General features: G+C 28.9%; 2 protein-coding genes across 2 annotated transcripts; both read right to left on the bottom strand.

The window, feature by feature from the left end:
* Window positions 1–13,974: 13,974 nt before the first annotated feature.
* Window positions 13,975–14,641, bottom strand: LOC112693887 (CCR4-NOT transcription complex subunit 2-like). Its single transcript, XM_025569147.1, has 3 exons — window positions 14,406–14,641; window positions 14,232–14,339; window positions 13,975–14,170 (listed from the first exon to the last, which is right to left on the bottom strand). Exons 1-3 carry the CDS (start codon window positions 14,639–14,641, stop codon window positions 13,975–13,977), a joined length of 540 nt encoding a protein of 179 aa, XP_025424932.1.
* Window positions 14,642–15,030: 389 nt separating this feature from the next.
* On the bottom strand, window positions 15,031–16,334 carry LOC112693881 (hybrid signal transduction histidine kinase M-like). Its single transcript, XM_025569136.1, has 4 exons — window positions 16,150–16,334; window positions 15,410–16,089; window positions 15,130–15,240; window positions 15,031–15,068 (listed from the first exon to the last, which is right to left on the bottom strand). Exons 1-4 carry the CDS (start codon window positions 16,332–16,334, stop codon window positions 15,031–15,033), a joined length of 1,014 nt encoding a protein of 337 aa, XP_025424921.1.
* Window positions 16,335–22,993: the final 6,659 nt, after the last annotated feature.

Here is a 22,993-nt window from a genome sequence, read left to right as displayed (position 1 = left end):
AGCCTGAGCTCTTGCCCATAAGCCACCGACTTCTGCATCAGGGGCCCTTGATTTTAGGTTGTCATTGCGTGCTCACCGACCGTCAAATTAATAAAGGAGTCTCTTGTGACAAGGGTTACTTTAACCGTTAATTTTTGGTTCAGTTCCATAATTTGTATTTGAACTTTATTTATAATAAACGTTAAATCAAGCAATGTTCAACAAACGGTTTTAGATTGTAACGTTATAAATTAAATGGTTCACCGAACATTTTACTAGAAAAACGTTAATATTGTTTATGTTTTTTTTTAAATTTTTGCCAAAAAAAAAAAAATAATAAAAAAAAAAAGTAAAAAAATTTTAAGTTATTCAATGATAGATCTAACAAACGTTGTTAAATTATTCATTATTGTAAATTTAATTAGAAAAATGTTTTGAAACATTATGTTCGTGAACATTTAATCAAAGGAACTTATCAATATACAGTAGAATCCGCTTAATACGATGCCGTATATAACGATATTCCCGATAAAATGATTCCTAGCCATTTATTTGGTTGGTTTTATATCTCATGTAGGTAATGTTTTCGACATCTGGATACAACGAATTTCGGATATAACGATCTGATTCTTTAGGTCCCTTGAAGATCGTTATAAGCGGATTTTACTGTAATACGTTATTTTACATTTAATTAGAAGAACGTTTTGAAATAATACGTTCTTGAACATTTAATCAAAAGAACGTTTTACAGTCATATATTCTAGAATGCTTTAAAGTTATAAGTTCTTCAATAACGTTTCTATTTATTGACCATGTATGAGACCTATAAATAGGTATGTATGTTACATTTTAATATGTCACCCATTTGAGAACTAATAACACCAGCCAGAAATCCAAAACACGTTTGTGACTAAAGCCAAACACCACGTTACACCAGGTAACTTATATATTTTTGTTATACGTTCTCTGGACGTTTTAGATATTATATATACAGGGCCGGATCTTAACTTTTTAACACCCGGGGAAAATTAAAAATATACGCCCTTTTCAGGAAATTTCAGGGAAATAACCAGAATTAGTATTATTTTTTTTTATGAAAAATCAAGCACACTCATATAGTAGTGTGAGCACCAACCATTTATAAAGCTGTTTATAATATACTGGCCCAATAAATTATTTATCACAAATTATTTGAACAATTTTAGCTTAAAAATCAAAAAAAAATAGTTTTTATATAATCAACTAATCATGTAATATTTTAAGAAGTACCTCTTCTTAATGGTGTATTTAAAGCTAAAATCTATGGTTAATATTTCTAAGTTTCAGGTTTAGAAAAAATAATATTGGTACCTAACAATAACATTTATAAATTATTTATTAACAAATCTAAATTATTTATTGCTTACTTTTAAGTTTTAACATAAAAAGCTTTATGTAAATTTACAATATTTATACATTTTCAATTTTTTTATAATTATATTCAAAACTTCATAATTACTATATGTCTACATATTATGTATCTACTTATGTACGGAAAAACTACAATGAAAGAAAAATATAACTAAGTACTGAAAATTGAAATAGTATAATGATTACCTATAACTTATGTATTAAATATATAATATACTAAAATATATTATTCTACATTTTCCAAATTTACAAAATGTTAAACTTAATATTTAAAACTTTATTTTTCTGGCTTTGATTGCAGAAAAATTATCAATAACTGAATCAAAATCAACTGTCTTTGTGATCTCTTTTTCGATTGACAGAAGTGACAAGTTAGTGAGTCAGTTTTGGTTCATTGTGGATCGTAAATATGTTTTTATTAATTTGAGTTCACCAAAATGTTGTTCACACGATGCGGTTGTACAGGGCAATGTTAGATATAAACGAATAGCAATACAAATATTTAGGAATATGTCAGTTATTGAGTACTCGTGTATTAACTTCAGAATGTTTTATGGAGTTTGATTTTTAAGGTCAGGTAACATACCTAATGCAAGGTTTTTAAAGTTAATTATTGAAAAAGTAAAGTCAGAAGGTTCTAAATCGTTATCATATTTTATGGCTAGGTCAGCAATAGCTTTAATTAAATAATTTGAATCTCTTTCAATGAGGTCAGCTCCATTTAAAAATCCAAAGTCAGAAGATACTTGATTAAGCTTTTCAAATCTCCAGTTCATTTTCATAGTTAATATATCATAAACATTTTTTAAATTAATACAAGTTTTTTTTTGAAGTCGCATTCCAGTTGTTTGTAGATTCTTCAAAATCCAATAGTTTTACTCGTTTTATTATTTTTTGAGGAAAAACAGTTGCAATACCTATTTTTTTAGTTAATTCTTCAGCACTTTGAAATAAAGTTTCAAGTCTGTTATTTCGCAAATTGGTGATTTCATTAATTAATCCTTTTATTAGATTTTCAGCTTTATTTATTGTTAATGATTTCGATTGTAGACAAACATTAACGCGATCAATTCTTGAAAAGATAGCATTTCAAATAGATAACAAGAAAATAAATTCATAGTCAATGAATAATAATAAACTTTTAGCCAAAAATATTGATTCAGCATTATCTTTTTCAATTATATTATTAAGGGCATTTTTTACTTCGGTTAGTTGTGTAAAAACCGCTTTTATAGCTACAGATTTAGAAGACCATCTTGTATCAGAAAATGGTTTAAGTGTGAATTTCAATGATTTCAATTCTTCCTAACGAGAAGGTAAACCCGAAAAAAAATTGAATAATTGTTAAATCTTGCTAAAAAAGTTTTTCATTTGAACATTTGATGATGCAGCGTTGACGCTCAAATATTATACCAAGATCACTGTAGTTATTTACACAAATTAATGGGTGATTACGAATGTTGTAAGTTATTAAGTATAAATATATAATTTATATTATATATTTATATGCAAGAAAGCAATATAGTAATTTACCATACTTTATTATATCACTAATTGGAGAGTAGATCTAAACATCGAAAAATAAAATAAAAACTCCAAAAAAAGGTTGCCCTGCAGTCTGCGACTTAATAAAGTTCCATAACAAATACTAGATATTCACAAATGTTCTTAACAAAAAAACTATTGACTACATATCTACATACAGATTACAAAAACTAGTTATATTGTTAATTTTTATTGTACTAACCTGAGTACTAATGACTGACTACTGACGTATTTTAACTGTTGCGGTGTCAAAATTAAAATGGAATTCAGCATAAATGTATAAAATAAACTGATTTTATAAATACAGGCTATATTATTAATATAATACATTAACACGAACACACGAATCGATGAATCATAATACAATGATAATAAAATCAAATTCAACAATATTTTAATTTCCCCCTTATTTAAATTAATATTTAATTTTAGATCTGCAGCGACAGCCACAGACGGGTATTTCCACTGCAATGCATACCTGTTTGTCCACTTTAAAATAATATTGTTATTACTTGTTAAAATAAAAAATAAAAATAATATTATTTTATTCACATACCCATTACTACACATTTCTATTAAAATATTATTTTGTAGTTATGACTTTTGTTTCCGTCCATTTTAAATTTAAAACCTTTAAAATACGCCCACAAAAATTATACGCCCGGGGATAAATACCCGACTTCCCCCCCCCCTAGATCCAACCCTGTATATATATATATTATTATAGCTATAGGTACCTATCAATGTATGTAATGTAATGAAGCTTACTATATATTTTAATTTTTAATACCTCCTCTATAAATAAATATAACAAAGAATCAAATAAATAATGAACAACTTAATTCAGTTTTCCAGAAACGCACAGTGATTCAAGTCTATTATCTATAGTGCAGATTCTATACAATAATTATTTTAAATAGGTATCTCATAATAACAAATAGGGTTCCTGCGATAATGACTAATACCCCACAAATTATGTTGTTACACTTTATAATATTACTTCCGAAACTCGTATAACTTGTACGTTAATAAAGTTGAGGCCTTAATAAGTGGCTATAGTCGATAATTACAACATAACAGACATAAAAACTATAAATCGGCAACGAATAGCTGTAATGGCTGGATATATTTTGAAACAGACTATATTCAATTATTAGCTTTTACTTTGGGAGGCCTTTTACAATCAGAGGCCTACCTGTGTGCATTGAACACCTTGAACACCTAATTGTTGCGGCACAAGTTAGATCCTCCTTAAGCTTCATCTTTATATTTATAAGTAATTTCCAGTTATAATATGACTTTTTTGTTTTATAATACATTTTTTAAACTATACAATTTTTAAAAGTATAATTTAAGTTTTAATAAGTATAATTTAAGTTTTTAAAGTATAATATAAGTTAATATTTTATCTTCTTCTATTTTTGTTGATTGGATCACGTTTTAATTAAAAATATATACATTTTTTTCCTTGAGGAATTAATCAAAATATTCTCTAAGGAAAACTAATAAATATTTCTGATAAAGTTATTGTTTTCTTAACCCATATATATTTCAGACTTCAATTATTAATACGTAATACATTCATTGGATTTTTTCTTTAATCGATATCATATTTCACAAAAAACAGTGGTACAGTGTAGGCGTATACCCACATCTCAGATATTTTGTAGGTGCGCATACTTATGGAACAATATGACATGCAATTATATGAATGCATTTCTACGATAAATCTACTAATTTTACGAATAATTTATAGTAAATAAATTAAAATACAGTACAAATAAACCTTTCCATTATCAATACAAACGGTTATTCACTGTGTAATTTTACTGTATAGCACGATTTAAGATGATTTAAAAATAGATAAGCTATTGTATATATAAATATAGGAATAACAATTAATATGTAGAATGTAAAACTATTAAGACAATTTAGAAATAAAAATAAATAAAATATAAAACATAAAAATAAAAAAATTTAGACAAAATTAAAGCTTCATCATTTTAAAATATCGGAAAAAACTGTGGCCATCAAGGTTAATAAGAGACTATGTGACATGCATATTTTATTGGTAAACCTTGGCCGGTCTGTACGTGTCTGTACTACTCAGAAACATACCTATGGACTATAATACTAACAACATTCGAATAATGAATAATTGACCTCGAAGTTTTTGTAGTTGACTAGACTATCGTCGCAAACCAGTCATCGGCGTGATTACTATTATAAAGGTAGATTACCCAACAACGCGCAACAACGATCATTTTATAATTCTGACGCATCCCTTTCACTGTACAAAGTAAATTTCTTCCGCGTTTCAAATGTGATTTTTTTCGTCAAGTCTTCGGCGTGTAAGAGTAGGACTTTACCGAAGATTGCTATTTCAAAATATTTTACACACACATTTCTAGCAGTCGAATTTTACGAGACGGTGTGATCCGACTTTCAAAATTCATTCTTCGTCTCGTAGAAAGATTTTTTATTGTAAGACTGACGTTGTAGGATATACGTTTCGAAATCAGTCAATGTCTTCAACTTACTCGGTGTGTTGTATCAAACTGAAATGTTGGTCGCTCGCGGGGAATTTGTTCTTTTAAGGTTTGTTTACATTGCGACTGTAAACGCAAACGGTCACGAATTCGGTAAAGATTCGGTTTTCCCGTGCAAACTGTTCATGTTCGTTCCTCAGCATTCGTCAGCATTCACTTGCCTTCGCTAGGAATTAGGGATTCAAAATACTATTTAGTGTAATTCAACTGTTGTGTGAATAGGTATATCACACAATCGTTTTGAATATTGTTTGTGTTTTATATTTTTTAATAATAATGTGGTAAAGTGAAGACGATCTTCTAATGGCATATGCTAGTTTCGTGGTCATAAAATCATTAGATAAAATTAAAGAAATCATTTCAATCATTTAAGAATTGCATTGCTTTAATCGCAAATCATTTAAAACTTTATATTTCACTTAGATCCAGATCCAGAATTACCACTAGTTCCCCCTCGTTGCCTCTCTTTTCCAAATGAAGCTAGTAAGCTTTCTATTTTTTTCTTAACAAATATTACGTCTTTTCCCATTCCGCTTTTGCTATTTTGAGCCAAAAATCGATTTTGAGTTAATTTATACTTAGGATTTTATGGATCCCATAAAATAAAACGCGCTTTGTATAAATTAATTAGTGTAATACACTAATCGTTAGAAATATCCATAATTTATAAATTGATATTTAACTAACAATTAATTTACAAATAAATATTAAAAAAATTGATTTTTAAAACCTCAAATGTTGGTGAACACAACCGAATCTCATGTGACGTTCACACCGAATGTAATTTCTTTTGATCTCAAACTGATCGAATCGCATCGAAGGCGAACGAATGGTACAAATGCTCATTCGTTCGCATTCGACATACTGTTTACACTTACTAGTTAGTACACTAAATTCGCATTCGTTTGCGTTCATGGCCGTAATGTAAATGTACCTTTATATTTTTCATAAATCGATTCCATACACCAACACAAGCACGCGAACAAAAATCTGGTTGGTATTCTGCTACCTCAATGTTATGTAAGTCCAACACTTGGGGCTTAAATCGCGGTAGGTACCGTAATGTTTCATCGAACCGACAGAAATTCGAACTATGTCGTCCACCCACCAACCCTCAGCGTAACCGATCGATGAGGCAATATATCAGTGGCGAACGTAGGAAACAATTTCTAATGGTCGGGGGGGGGGAGAGGGAAAATGTAAAATTTTAAATGTTGATAAATAGCATGGTTTATTACGCATTATATAATACAATATATAATATATTATATACATATAATAAATAAATATATCTTCATTAATAATTATATTATAAAATAGTGTCCACATGTCTTAATACATTACCCATAATTAAACACCCACTTTGTAAAAACTGATGATCATAGTAAATTTACCGAACTATAAATATTATTTTGTTCGTTATTTGTTTGAATTTGTTCGACAATAGTTATAATACAATACCAAAACTATAAGAAGAAGCTGGACATGTGTCTACAGCCTCCACTAGTCTAATTACCTTGGATACCTCATTTTTTTTTTTTTTTTACGATCATATTTTTTGCCATATGTATGAATTTGTTTAACAATTTTCAAAATCTTCACTTTACTCCAGGGGTGTTATTTTGTACACTATTTATTATTTGGACCTGTACTCAGTCCAAAAGTGGAAAATGGATAAAATGGACAAAACCTCGTAACTTGTAATATTATAACACAATATAAAACTTTACAAAATTACAACGGGTTTTCACTGGGTCAAACAAAATACATTTTATTTTGATATTGAATTGTTTCATTTTATACATGTACTATGGTATATACCTGTATTTTATAGTATATATTTTATACTAATGTTAACATTATTTCACCAAACGTCATTAGTAACTAGTCTAACTAGTCGTCAGTTGATGTTTTACTAACAGACCAACTTAACAGTAATGTGCCATCTATAAACAGAGCATTTATTGGGTAAGTTTTGATAAATTTATAATATTATTAAATATTTTCTATCTAATTAAGTCTTAATTAATAAAATACATTTTTAACATTAAAGTATATGTCAGTGTAAAACTATTTTTTATATTTTCATTTTATGTTTGAGTCAAGTTAGACATTTAAAATTTGTATACATGTATAACTTAAAATGATGGTAAAAAGTCATACGAAAGAAGTTAATAGAATAAAAATTAATTAAAATTATTCAATTTATTTATTCATTTGTCAATGATAAAAATTATGATTTTGTCCGATATGTCCAAATAACTATATTATTTGATTATGTCCGAGACATATTTTGTCCAATTTTATCTATCCATTTTATCCCCTAAGACAATACTTTATCAACTCTGTTTTACTCCCACTCCCGTTAAAAGCAAAAACTCTATTTTTCCTTGTCCCCCGTCTACACTTTTGAGAATATATCATTTTTTTGTTTACTAATGTATTGTTTGCAGTTTATTTGAATTTGTTAGAGAATTTTAAATATGTGTACTGTAACCTCTCTCCAATTATATGAATAATAAAAAAGTGTTGTGCTTTCAATTACACGTTTTATACAATGCATACCATGTATATCATAATTTTGGCATTTTAAATTTATAATATTAAGAGGACGTCGCACCAGTCATTTTCAGCGGTAAAAACACGTCCACAGAAAACAAACAAAACACCACCAATTGTGGTTTTAGAGTAAAAATACTTATTATAACTTATAACTTATAGAAAACAATATTTTGAAGGCAACCTCATCGGTAGTTTTTGAAATATTAACTATTAAAAAAGTTACTGTTATTTAAAAAATTTAAAAAAAAGGATTTTTGTGTCTTTAATATCTAACTGCGTATTTAGATTAATACAAAACCCCCCGATGAGGTTGCCTCCGAAGTATTCTTCTCTATAAAATTTATTATAGGTGTTTTTACTCTGAGACCACTTTTTAATGATTTTTCATTTGATTTAATTTTTCGTTGCTGTCATGTGCTGCCACCTGCTTGCCATTGTGACGGCGGCCGTGATTTCTCCCACTACGCCAAAAAATATATTTCAACCACGACCGTCTAGAGCGGTCGTGGGTCGATTATTAGCGAGGACAAACGCTTCCAAGAATAGATTATGCCGATTATGAACCTGACTATGATTTTATTTCAGTTTTTATTGAGAATGTTTATTGCCAGAGATAATTAATCCGCAGTATAGTAGACGAATGTTTTTATCGGATATTAAAGATCCACCACATATAATAACTGCGAAAAAAAATAAGTATCTAGATACACCTAACGGCTAATTATTGTTATTATAAATTATAAAATAAAAAAATAGGTACATGTTTTTGTTTGATTATTGATATCTTAAAGGTTTTAAAATGATTATAACTATCAAATACATATATAATATATATAAATAAGAACAACAAGCTATCGTACAAAAATGTCACCTATAACAAAACAGACTACGCAACACGTTTGTTATTCACATGTATTCCTACCTATTTAATTTTAATGAATTTATTACTCCATAATATGTATTAAAACGTAATTGGGATATAAATGTAAATCAAGTTGTGTTCTATAACGTTTGTTGTGCTTTATTCATTGGTACACATATTAAAGTTAATAGGAGCTTAAATCAGTAGGTTTTGAGCGCGACGCGTGCATAGAAATATACAGGCGACTTAGTAGCGCCTATCATAAGTTTTTTTTTTTCATTTAAGAAGACAATACACAACCATTTTTGAAGTTTAAAAACATGTTTTGGTAGAAACACTCTCATTTGGGCTACAGTAATCGTACAAAAACCAAACTTTGCCAAGATAAAGATAGTAATATTATATGTGTTTTTATGTGGGCTTTTTGGGATATCGTTGAAACTCTTGTGTATATACACTGTTAAAATATTAAGTTTTTTTTTTATAGTTTTTTGAAGCTTATAAAATATAATTGAATAGACGTACACGTTAAAGCCCACATACAAACATAAAAAATATTCTCATCTTAATGTTGTCGAAATTTAGATACTATACGAATAGTGAAAATAGTTTAAATACATTAGTATATAATAATTAACTAACCACTATTATTAGTCTAATATTTAGTGCATTTTTATTATATTGTTTATGAAAAAAGTACGAAATATGTTGTATGTGGTATGATTTGTAATATACTTAAAACATTGTACAGATATGTAAAGCGATGAGTAGGTAGGTACATTCAAATTTTGTTTATTTAGATTATGACTTTATTGGAATTCCTGTTTCCTACGTGAACTGTGAAGTTGACAATTTTTTGTGAAAAAAAAACGTAAAAGCATTTAATAGTTTCGTTAAAAAACAATGTGTATCCTTTTTTTCCATAAAAAAAAGGAAAAAAGAGCACCGATATAGGTAGACTTATTGAATTTAATATTCTTATATATCGTAAAAAACTAATAACGTGATATATATAATTCAAGCGTTGATGTGTAGTAATTTCTATGGTTATCTAACATATAAATATGCGTATCTAGGTAAACATTAGTTTTAATCAATAATTAGTTTATGAGTACGCGCCTTGTATTTAATTATTATGGATGGCCACGGTTGTATACGAATTTGATAATCACTCGATACGTAGTACACGAGCGTTCGTAAAATAATAGGCTACGCTCCCGAATGATCAATGATCAGTCGCCAGACTAAATATGGAATTTTAAAATATTAATAAAAAGTAGGTAAACTATTGTGTACTATAATATGTTATAATACGTATAATATATTTAAAATAACGCAAACAGTTGTTTTAATTGATAATTAGTTTGTGGGTGCGCTTCGATATTAATAATATTGTGGCAGCATTTACGCAGATGAATTTTATAACGATGCGAACCTATACCGTACATGGCGAATCATAGATAAGAATTTATAACGACGGTTGTTTATGAATTAAAATATTTATTCCGATTCACTTTTGTTCCACGCTATACTTCTTCCAAATGTGAAACAAACATAGTGTGGAACAAAAGACCACCGGAACAAATATTTTGTGGAACTATAATGTTTTGGAACAACATTTTTCTATTTCATCGGAACAAATGATTAAGAAAATGTTATCATATCCACATCATACCTAGATCAAAAAAAATAATAACAAAATCGCATGCGCCTCGAACGCGTTACAACAATCATAATGATAATTACTGTACAAATAGTATACAACAATATATACGTAATATATTTAATACGATAAAGCCGCGCGTACCTTAAACGGCCTGGCGTTCGATTGGTTATGCTCACGCGACCGTATTTACACGTGCGACGAACGCTAGGACCGTTAGAAGATTTCGTTGACCAGCTGAATAGGTACCAAATTCACAATAACAGGCTTCCACTTCCAATCAATTGAAAATGCAACTCGTAAAATTGGCGACGATACTCCGCGTACAACGAAAAAAAAAATACCCGAACACAGACCATCACCGTTACGAACGGTCTTGGCAAAAACAACGCAACAACACGAACGATGACCGATGACCGACTGCCGGACTCCCTCGAAAAAAAAAAAACCCCCGGTGTTAAAGATCATCCGTATCGGTAACCGTTGTACCGCGATAACGCGCCAATGGAAGTTCGAGAATGTTCTCGACCAGCAGCGGTATCAGGTAGGCCGGTTGCGTGGGGCATAGCAAATGCGACGGCCTTTGTGAACAACGACTTTTCCATTTTTTGGTTGAGGTGTGTGCATATATATTTGATACGCAGGAATGTACTAGGTGTACTATAGACTTTATAGCTATAAACAGTAACGAATTTTGACCTTTTTTTCAACCATAATCAAAAATACCAAACATATTACTTTGTTATCGCGTTTATTAGAAAAGTTTATTATTTTTATATTTTACACTTCTATTTTTAGTTTTTGGCAAATTTTATTGATTTTAATATCGATTATTTATTTTTTTAATATTATTGCTCGTGGACAAAAAAAATGGAGTACGGAGGTAGGAATTAACCCCATCTAGGGACGGTATGAGGGGGTGGGCAATAGAGGCAGTTGCCCAGGGCCCCGCGCCTTAAATTATAATTAAGGCCTCGATTCAATTGAATTTAAAATATTTTATTAATATAAATTATAAGACCCAACATTTATTTTGCCCAGGGCCTCGCAAACTAGCACCGTCACTGACCCCATCCACCCTTTTTACTGACAATTGATAAATACTCGAGACTTTTTTCAGGACTAGGTACGTCTTATATCTGCAACATGTATTTTGTCGATGACGAGAAACATATGATTTATTTTATCCGTCCGCCCACATTAGGTACCGTCGTTTTTCGTGTAAAGCAAAGGTCCTTCATTGATAAAGTATTTTTCTAGTCAAAACGGGTCAAATATCTTCATAATTTTCATAGCAAACAATTTTTTTTCCCCATTTAATAGTTATGAACAAAATTATGTACTATTATGATTTTAAGGAATAAAAAAATGTAATTAGTTAATTACATTTATTAATAAGTAAACTTATTTATATTATTAACAACTTTTGGTTTGATATGTATAAAATAATAATTATAACTATTATTATTATTATTATTATAATTATATTATAATTTATAAGAAAAGTGTCTACGTAAAGAAAACGGTCAACGATTACAGTAGAACTGAAATAATCAACCAACCATTAATAATAATGTTGTGTTTGCGCTGAGATGCGGTTTTTATATATTATATATATTTTATTGGTGTAGTTATCTATCCCGATGAACCACACACAGCCCCTGCAATTCGCCGTCGTCACTCGTCATCGTCCACCGTGCAATAATACAGTGTGTACATGTCGCATGTACATGATGATCGTTACATACATTTTACTACTTTCTAAAAACGAGACATTTTAATGATCCGAAGTCTCCTCGGGGGACAACGGAACAGATGTTCAAAGTGTAATATTACATTGTACACAGACAAGCTGTAGTTGATAACGATTTTTTCGACCAGTATGTGATAATGAATACTCGTCGCGTAAGTATGATAACGGTCGCGATTTTACAAACGTTTATCAAAAAATCTCAATCGATTGGAGCACCGCACAAAACCCCGTCACTCGCATTTCGTACTCATTTCGTTTTCCTGTGCTCTGACGTAATTTTTTATCTGTGAAAACTTTGCCGTAGTGCCGTCTATCACGAACACTTATGCATCGTGGTCGTTCGATAAACAGTCGTAATTGACGTTCCTACCGATTTCACCGCTCAACAAAAATCTAACATGCATATTTTTTGTTAACTGTTTAACCCCTACCTTACCGGCGTTAAAACCTCGTTCATCTGTTCGGTTGAGACGCCGTGAACACTTCTGTTGGTGGTGAAGCTTAAAATTATTGAAACAAAAAAAAGTAAAATTTTTCATCGCCTTTTGATAAAACGCGAACAATCTTCTCTACTTTCAAATGTAACAAAAATTTGATTCATCGGGTGAAGTATTTTATTGTAATTTCTCCAGATGACTTTAATGTTATGATGAATAGGTATTAGCATGATCATTATGGTTTTAACACAGACTTCTTATCCAAATAAGAAAACCAATATATCAGCTGAAAATACCTACATTTTTTACAATTTTTTGGCTTATAAGTATGTGGAATTCAAGTTCAAGTAACGACTTTAAATAAGTGGATTATATATTATAAACAATATATCTATTTAATCCAGTGTAATGTTGAAATCTTTTCATTTGTTTTGTGTTTAAATTTGTGCCCTATAAGTAACGAAAAAACATCAAAATCACTGTGATTGTTTATTGTTTAGGCTTAGTTTTTGGTGTGGATAATTTATTTTCATTAATTTTAATTCAACTATTTATAATCCAGCTAACACTTTTTACTCTACTTGATACAATTAGTTGTAATATTGTGAATTAAATTCATTTAAATATCTCATTTTCTTAGTAAATCACTACTTAATGAAACAATAGTGTTTTATTTTATTCCAGCTTATTAACCATTCCTATTATAAATATAATTGGTAGGTAGTTTTATTATAGTAAAAGAAATAAGTTCTTAAGGTACATGGTTTTAAGTGTTTTTGCATATAAGTATATTTATATACTTAGCAACAATTCTAAATTTTTAAATAAATTGTTGAAACCAGAACAATTAAAAATAATTTTAAAAAAATTTTATTTAAGAATTTTTTTTTTTTTTTCATTAAATTTTAATAAACTATTTTAGTTATGATTTAATAAACATTCAATAAGAAATATAAGAGTTTTTAGATTATAATTATTAATTATCATTCCTATGTAGGTATATATTAATAAATTATTAAATTATTTTCTTTTTAAAATAAATAAAAAAAATAACATTAAGTTTTTAAGTTTATTCAAATTTAAAGGATTGACAATCATTTTTAAAAGTATAATTATTTCAGAATGAAGTACATGATAAATGCAGTCTCTTCTGGTTCTGCATAATTACCATTGCTAGATTTTTTACATAATTGTAGAATATTAAATATTAAAAGTTATTTTTTCTTGAAACGTCTTTCTAATTTACTGCAATCTAATATCATTTGCCTTGGAACTTGACGCCACTTCTCTGTGTCGAATACATAAAAAGTGCCCTCTTCACATTCTGTATATGTATCTAACAAATTCATTCCTGGGACATTTGTGATCCATACACCTAGTTCTGTATGAAAACGCCAGTTCCGTGCATACCTATGGGAATACATTATTATTTTACTATATCTATAAAACTAAAAAAAATTTAATCACTTACAACTCATCAGCTGCATATAATTGTATAAAATCACAATGATGACTATAAAATATGTAGAATAATGACGAATCATCATATTGGTCCAATTTGATCGGAGCCAACCTATTCCTGAAATGTAAATAGATATATCAATAATTTATCACAAAACACTCAGACTCAGTTTCAGTTATATACTTAATTTTATCTTGAATTCTGTATTCAGGTGGTACATCATAATCAATATGGTTTGGTCCAAGATAACTATTATGATACGGACCAGCAAAATTTGGACAAATATTTTTAGGGGAATTCATGTTCAAACCAAATGTAGTTAAATCTTCCCCAATATTCAACAATGATAACAAAGGATAAAAATCTATATTTCTCATACTAGCCACTGTACTAGCAATACCATATTGATCACGTAACATACTGCCAGGTATGTTAGTTATCTTTCCTAAAAAAATATGACTAGTTTATTAATAATATTTAAATAAAATTTAACAACTATCTTGACAAACCATACAAACCATCAGGAAATGATTGTATTTGAGGCATGATATTGTTCATTTGGGCTTTAGTATTTAAATTGCTACTACTCGGTGTTCCATTATTTATAGCACGATCTAAAAAATATGATTAGTTAGTAAATAAATTTAAATAAAATTAACATTTACAAACCATCAGGAAACGCTTGCATTTGAGGTCTGGTATCATTCATTTGGAAGTTGGTATTTGCATTTCTGCTCCTTGGTGTTTCATGATTTATAGCATTACCTAAAAATATGACTAGTTAATAAGTAATATTTAAATAAAATTATCAATAACAAACCATCAGGAAATATTTGTATTTGAGGTCTGGCATTATTTATTTGAAAGTTTGTTTTATTATTAATTGGTATTTCATTATTTATATTACCAGTATAGAGTTCATTTTTCTCATTAGTTGATGACTGTTGACTTAGGTCCCTTATAGAAGACATAGTACTATGAAAATTGTTTGGTTTAGAATTAGGCAATTCTGGGAAGTCTTTGTTGTTGACAATAAATTCATTCATTTGAGGTTTGAAATTATTTGTTTTTGTTACATCGACTAAAAGAAAAATGTTTTATTAAATTTTACCTCAAAACTAATCAATAAATAATAAATAAAAAAATGTATCACTATACATGTATTCAAATTGAAAAATAAAAATTACCATATCGATTTCCTATAGAATACATTTCCTTGGATTGAGTTTTGTAATAATAACTTGATGATCTTTGAATGCCTTCTTCATTTTTAATATTAGAATTACCAGATGAATCTTTAAAATCTAATGAAGCGCTCTGATTTAAAAAATGGTTACTGTCCAATGTTGAAGATAAGTTCCTGTTAGGCATAACTGGTTTTTTCTCATTTATCTTTGGATATTCAGTCATATTAATATTATGCAATGTTGCCTCATTGTTGTGAAAACGTTTGCTGTCCAATGCTGAAGAAATATTGTGTCGTGGAGATAAATTACTATTGATTATAGTTCGACTTTTGTTATTAAACTTATGATAGTTATATGAATTTAGAGTATTAAATGTTGGATTGCTGTTTAGAAAACGATTTTTGTCTATTGTTCTAGAAATATTGTAATGTGGAGGTAAGTTACTGCTATGCATAATTGGTGTTCTCTCATTAATCTTAGGATACTCGGATGGATTTAAAGTATGAAATGTTGCATTGCTGTTGGGAAAACGATTATTCTCCAATGTTGAAGAAACATCATGATGTGGAGACAAATTGCTGTCATATGTTGTTGGACATGGACCTTGGTATATATTTTGGTGTGTATTTGATTCACGAACATAATTTTCGGGAGTATCATGCATCGTATGTGAAGGACCCCTATAAAAACAAACATTTAATATCTAATAATTAATAATAATAATATATTTTTTAACAAACCATTTTCGCGTCAGTGTATTAAGATTTGTCATTTGAGATTCCTTCTTTACTTCAATTGGTTGCCTGTTTACTTGATATAAATTATTTATATGAACAGGTGGTGGTGAATTTGAATAAAGTGGATTGCATAAATCTGAATTGAACAGAAAATTATCTTGAGGCATTTGCGGTAGTTTTCTACTCATTATGATACAGACTACTAGACTGCTATTTCAAATAATATATCCAAAAGTTGTATTCTCAATTTCCTAAAATATTATGTTTAATGTAAAAATTATTAAACTTAAAACAATTTCAATAAAAAAAATGATTACATTTTATGATTTACAAAATGGTATATATGATAAAAATAGTATACTGAAGTATATAATATAGGTATATAAAACTATATAGCATTAAATACAGGCCCGGCTCAAGTGTTTAAAACAAACATAGGCGAAATTTAGTTTTTGCCGACTCTTACGTGTAAATATTTTATCAAATATTTTTTTTTATACATAAAAATTGTGCAGGAAAAATGCCGCCCTAGGCATGGGCCTATGTCGCTTACCCCTTGAGCCGGGCCTGATTAAATAAATACTAGAATATCTTCTTAGTTTTTATTATTAACTATGTCTGTTAGTTGAAACAAGTTATATAATTAACAATAAAATAATTAGATTAATAATTATTAAATATATTATAAATAATGAGACAAACAAGTATAAAAAATACTAATAATATCTAGTAATACATGAATAGTAATCTTAGAAAATTAAATTGTATTATGATCTTCATAAAGTTTTCAACAAACATTTTTTGTTGTTTTTATTTTTGATGAATATTGCATTTGATGTATCATTTTTACTATATAATATTCATATATAATCTTTTTTAATATTTTATTGTTCTCAAAAACCTAACAAACCATTGCCAATTGTGGAATATATAATCTTATAGGTAAAAAAAAAAAAAACATCAGTCATTCTCAAATAACAATCTTTAGAAGTTAAATTAATTTTTGTCATAAAATGTATTTTTTCAAATCATTAATTTTTCGTTAAATTTTCCGATTGAAAAAATACATTGTATCACAGGAACAACAAAAATATTCTAGTATAGAATTTGAATGTGCTTATTACATTTGGTAGATATTCAAAATACTTTTTATGCAGTGCAAGAGTACTTCTACATATTTACTCTTTAAAAATATCTTTATTCAAAATGTTGGTGTTGAAATTAATAATTAATACATAATTTTCCACCTGCAAAAAATGAAATACTGGACATAATTTATAGACACATAGTATTTAAACTATTCAATAATTTATATTTATATTTGCAATTTCTTGTTAATAATAGATCCGTTTGTTCTTTTAAATTACTGAACTTGACTGAAATATCTTAAACAATATATATTGATTTTATTAATTATATGCCTTGTTTTTAAAGACGGGTTATATCCATATGAAGACATTTAAAGTTTGATTTAATTAAATAAAATGTTCCTTTAATCAGTGGGACTTTAAAATGTTTTTGAGTTCCTAATCCTGATTAAAAGTCTTTCATCTTCATCAAAACTAAGCAAATTTATGTAGGTACGAATTACTGATTTTTATACATCAAAACAATTATGATTATTATTGGTTAGTAATTTATACTCATTAATACTACTCACTACACGAGTATTATAGTATATACTATATATATTTAACTATAGCAGCCGTTCATAACCTGTAGTCCGTGGCCCTCAAGAGGTCCGCGATTCTCATGTCGGGGGTCTGCGGCAGCCTTAATAGAATATATAGTACGTCAATACGTGACATGAGTGCATTATCAGAATATTGTTGGATTATTTCTTTTTTTATATATTTTTTATTATATAATAGATAGATCTTATCTTTATACGATGTTCAAAAACGTGTGTATCAAGTATAACACTAATTAAGTTAATAACAATTAAATTTTAAAAATAATGAAAACTAAAATTATTAAATTTAAATTAACTGAAAAATTTAGGATAGTAAAAATAATTTTAAATATGCATTTTTTGTTATGTCTACTAGTATACTCGTAATTTATAAAAAGTTATAAATGACTTATTTCGAATGTACAAAAAAAGATAACATGATTTATATCATGTTGTTATCAGTAATTCTTCATTTGTATTTATAATAATAATAGTATAATATTATTAATTCATACCTAACCTATATTTATTTTTTATAATATTATAAAATCTCTTATTTTTTAGAAAAATGTTAACCCCCCTTAACAAACAATTTTAAAATACGTTATTGTACATAATAATCACGGTACCTATGATAATAAATGACAAGTTTCTCTATTTATTAGCAGTTAAGTGTAGATTTGTGTACAAGTTTTATAATTGACACAGAATAATATTTTTCAGCAAATTACATAGAAAACTTCAATATTTCAATAATAATACTAGTTTTTTATGCAATGAAAATATAACAAGTTAGTAGAAATTATTTGAATATCAAAGCAAGGAATATAAAAGGATTATTTTAAAAATAATTTTTTTAATTAATCATCAGGAACGGTTTTTTCAAACACTTTTGTAAGGTTAAGTCCTATTAATTGTTATGAAGTAATGAATCAATAAATAATAAGTATACTGTAGTTAATAACAATATTGTTATTATTAACAATATATTTATGGTATAACCAAAGTATAAATCAATTTAATTTTTATTATTGCGCGTACCGTTTCGACGGGTTAGAGTTCTTCGTGCCCGTAACAACGTTTGTTCGCACTACGTGAACCATATCGCGTGCGTCCCGAACGTTTCCGTGGAATTCGTATGTGAGGAAACGACAGTGAAAAAAATACAAGAATAATTGAATCAGTGGACGGCGTCATCGGTAGGCTAGCGGGTTGGGGGGTAGGGAGTGGAACGTGTTTGGGCAACAAGTGCACGAATGCGGTGAGGGGTGAATTAGTTTTTTTTTCATACCAAACGGCCTTGACGGGACGCACGACTGCAAGGTGACAGAGAGAATTAACACAGTAAGAGATTTATGACATAAATATGAAATTTATTTAATGAAAACAATAATTTTGACCGCAACGACGTTCGATGGATAAAAAAAAAATACTAACAATAAACGAAAATGGTTACCTGAAAAACGGCTGAGACTGTGGTAAACGCTGTCGTTGTGGTCGGCTCCTCGTGAACGCTGCAAAAGTCGGCGCACATCTGAATGCTGTGGTGTTGAACGCATTAGTGTTCTATCTGCGCGTTCGAAATCCCGCAACAGGGTACGGAAAAACTACTGCCGCCGGGGCCGCTGCTGTTGCAAGTGGGTGTGCGGCCCTCTTGAATCACCCCACCACGTCAGCGTTTGACCAGTAACGGTTTTTGTCTGTTCGCTTCTCTTCGTCGTTCGCCCGCTCTATCGCCGTCTCTCCTGCTCTCTCACCTCACTCGCTCAATCATTCTCTCTCTCTCACTCGCTCAATCTTTCTCTCTCTCTCTCTCACACACACACACACACACACTCTCGCTCACAACCCTGGTGCTCGGTACGACGACGGTATCGAAGAATATTTACTCGGCATTTAATGGTGCTACTGGCGAACAATATGCATTCAAGGACGCTCGTTCACGCACGATGAAGGATAGCACTGTACAAACTTGTTCGTTATGATCTTCATCGGCTAATACACGCGCGTCCGATCAAGATTGCCGTGGGGCTCGACGAAATATAAATATTTTTTCGGACACTCATCTTTTTTCTCCTGTTCTGCTATTAAGAATTACAAAAAAATCGTCCTTTGAATATTTTGCCCCTTTATTGCTCTTAAAAAATCTGTCTCTGGGTATTGACTTCATTTTTCCACCCATATTAAACTATACTCATCAGCGCGCATACGTGCATCAAATAATATGATATTGTAACATTTTTTAATATAAATACTGGGTGTTTGTACTTGTTCGTTTATTTTAACTATGAAACCGACTATCGGATTTTCAATTATGATACATTAAAAATATCCACAACAGCTTAAAAAAAGAACTTTCATATAAAAGATATTTTACAGTTTTATATATAATCAAAATTAATCAGTTTTTTTACGTTTTAAGAAAAAATACACTTTTGATATTATATTTTTTATATTATGCCACTATAAAATCATACCATAATAAAAAAAATTAATATTCTCAAAGATACTATCGGGAAAACATGTTGTCATATTCGATGTATATTTATAATATTAATAGCTAATCTGGGAATGTATAGTTTTTAATTCTTACTCCTGAATGCTACTAATAAACTTTCAACTCTCGTTTAACCGAGCCCACAGTTTAAGCTTATTTTAAGATAATATTTTTATTAATTTCAGTAGGCTACTATAAAAACTATATAAAAAAAAAAATGTCCTACATATATTATATAAATGTATTATTTCTCGTACTTGATAGATGAATGTAAAACGACGTGTAGCTTGTTCATGAATAATCAAAATATAAAAAAAATAACACGATACACTAATATACATTAGATTATGATTTATTCTAGTGTCGTAGAAACCACAGTTCAATACATCTCCGCTTCAAGTAAATAATCCTGACCCATACCTAAATTTACGAATGTATACGCCTATAAATAATGTATTCTCATGAGGATGAGAATTTTGTGAGTGTGTGAATTATGTTCACTAGAAATTATTCAAAATAATACTAAGCCTTATTATCATTTTTAGTATATATTATGTTTAAAACATTTTAGTAAATAAAAAAATAAAAATGTTAATTGACAAACTTTTTTTTGTTTTTAATAGTTTGACTTGGTAAAGTAAATATTTATACGTTTTGAATTTGCACCACTTCAAATTTTAGATATTGCAGTGTTAACAAACGAGATGCTCTAACTAACTGTATGCAAAATACGTATACTTGATTTAACCTTGTGTTCTCAACGGACTCGCACAATGAACAGTGAATAAGACGCGTTCAGTTCTCATGATTATTTTGTTATTATATTTCATATGACATTTTGATATATACACGTATAATAATTTTTCACAAATAAAACATTTTTTTATTTTATAATCGTTAAAGTAAATCTAATATTACTCTGATATGAAATTTTTAAGCGCTAAAAAATTGTAAAATAAGTAAAAAGAAATACTTGATTGAAATATATTTTTAAAAACTAAACGTCTAATCTACTTTCTCCCAAAACCTTCATCTATACAGCACTTTCCAAACCGACTCATTCAACCGCACCAGGGAAAATACACTAAATTATTTATTAGTAAATATACAAGTCGAAACACATTAGTATTGTTATTATTCCCTGAGTCTCGAACATCAACCAACATCACCGCATCACCGGCGTCGACGTGTCAGACGCCGTGCGCGACTGATCGATTTTTGATTGGATCGGTCGGGTGAGCATGTCTGAAAATGTACACAGGGATATTTTTAGCTACATCACATAATATTTCGAAATTCATTCGTACCTGACCTAAAATCGATATTCATGTCCTTAAATGTATCAATTAAAAGTAATTAAATTGAAAAAAATAGTATATTATTTGTAAATTATTAATATTATTAATAATAATAATAATATTAATTATTAATAATATTTACGTTTCTGTCGTATACTTTTTTTATGTATTATTACTTAATTAATTATTTAAAAATAAAATTTAATTTTTATAATATAGTCTTCGATATGTATACTAATTTATTATTATTTAGTTATTTAATCGTTAACTCAGTAACGCATTTAATCGACGAAAATCACATAAAAAAAAAATGTTTTTTTCAATTTTGATCGTAGTCCGAATACTCCACTAGCTGATATCATGGCGATGTTGTAGGTCGCATGCAATCCACCTGTAGCAAATTATAAAATATTATCGTGAACCACTGACCCTCGTCAACAATAGTTATTAATTTCATTTTTACTTATCAATTACCAGTGGGAATTGAAATATTTTTTCCCCCGTGGTTAAATTTCGGGTATACAGTTAACCAACACCTACATTATCCGTTCCGTTTTATATTCTATAACATCAGTTTTCGTTTAATTTTCCAATACTACGAACGAAAAACTCAATTTCTTAATTCTTACGCCTTTCAGAATGCGAGCTGTTGCGAGCAAGTGCTCTGATGCGAATCCATGTATCAATTTCACCCTATTTACGCTATTTGAGACTGATCCTCATAACTAGTGCTACTCGAAAACCAATTTATTATCTTATGATTACTTTAAATTGCTATACTTGCGGTATTTAACATCGAATCCACGATCACAGCTGTGTCAAGTATTTTTAATATTACGTTTTGCCTTTTAAAAGAGAAACATTCCTAAAACCTATTAAATATAAATATTTCCTTCTTTCCTCCCTTTACACTGAATATAGCCATTGGCTTATCTATATTGGATTTTTTCGATCAAATTTTTATTCATTCTAAAAACTTATTTTCTGTTCAAATTAAATAAAAAAATTATTGCCTATATGCTAACTTATGAATATTAACGAACCATAGACTTAAGAATTCATACATAGTAAATTTACATTTACTGAATTTTGTTCATCAATATAATTATGTGCATGTATCACATGTACACGTTTAGTAGCATATTACTTTATGCGTATATAATATTTCACCTCAGGTTCTCTGAGCATACACGAACAATATTGACTTCTCGCCGATGTAAAGCCCGTATAATATAGGTACAGTTTTATTACGCACAAAATATGTTTAAAAGTGACGAACAATATTATAGCAACTGAAAAGTACGTGTAAAATATACGATAATTTTACATTTACATTGAAATACTGTACGAAAAAAAAAAAAGATAATGCTCAACATTCTA

The sequence above is a fragment of the Sipha flava genome, unplaced genomic scaffold (genome assembly GCF_003268045.1).
Source record: "Sipha flava isolate LNK unplaced genomic scaffold, YSA_version1 0_pilon_pilon, whole genome shotgun sequence".
Taxonomy (NCBI): Eukaryota; Metazoa; Arthropoda; class Insecta; order Hemiptera; family Aphididae; genus Sipha; species Sipha flava.
This window is presented reverse-complemented; position numbering and strand designations above follow the sequence as displayed.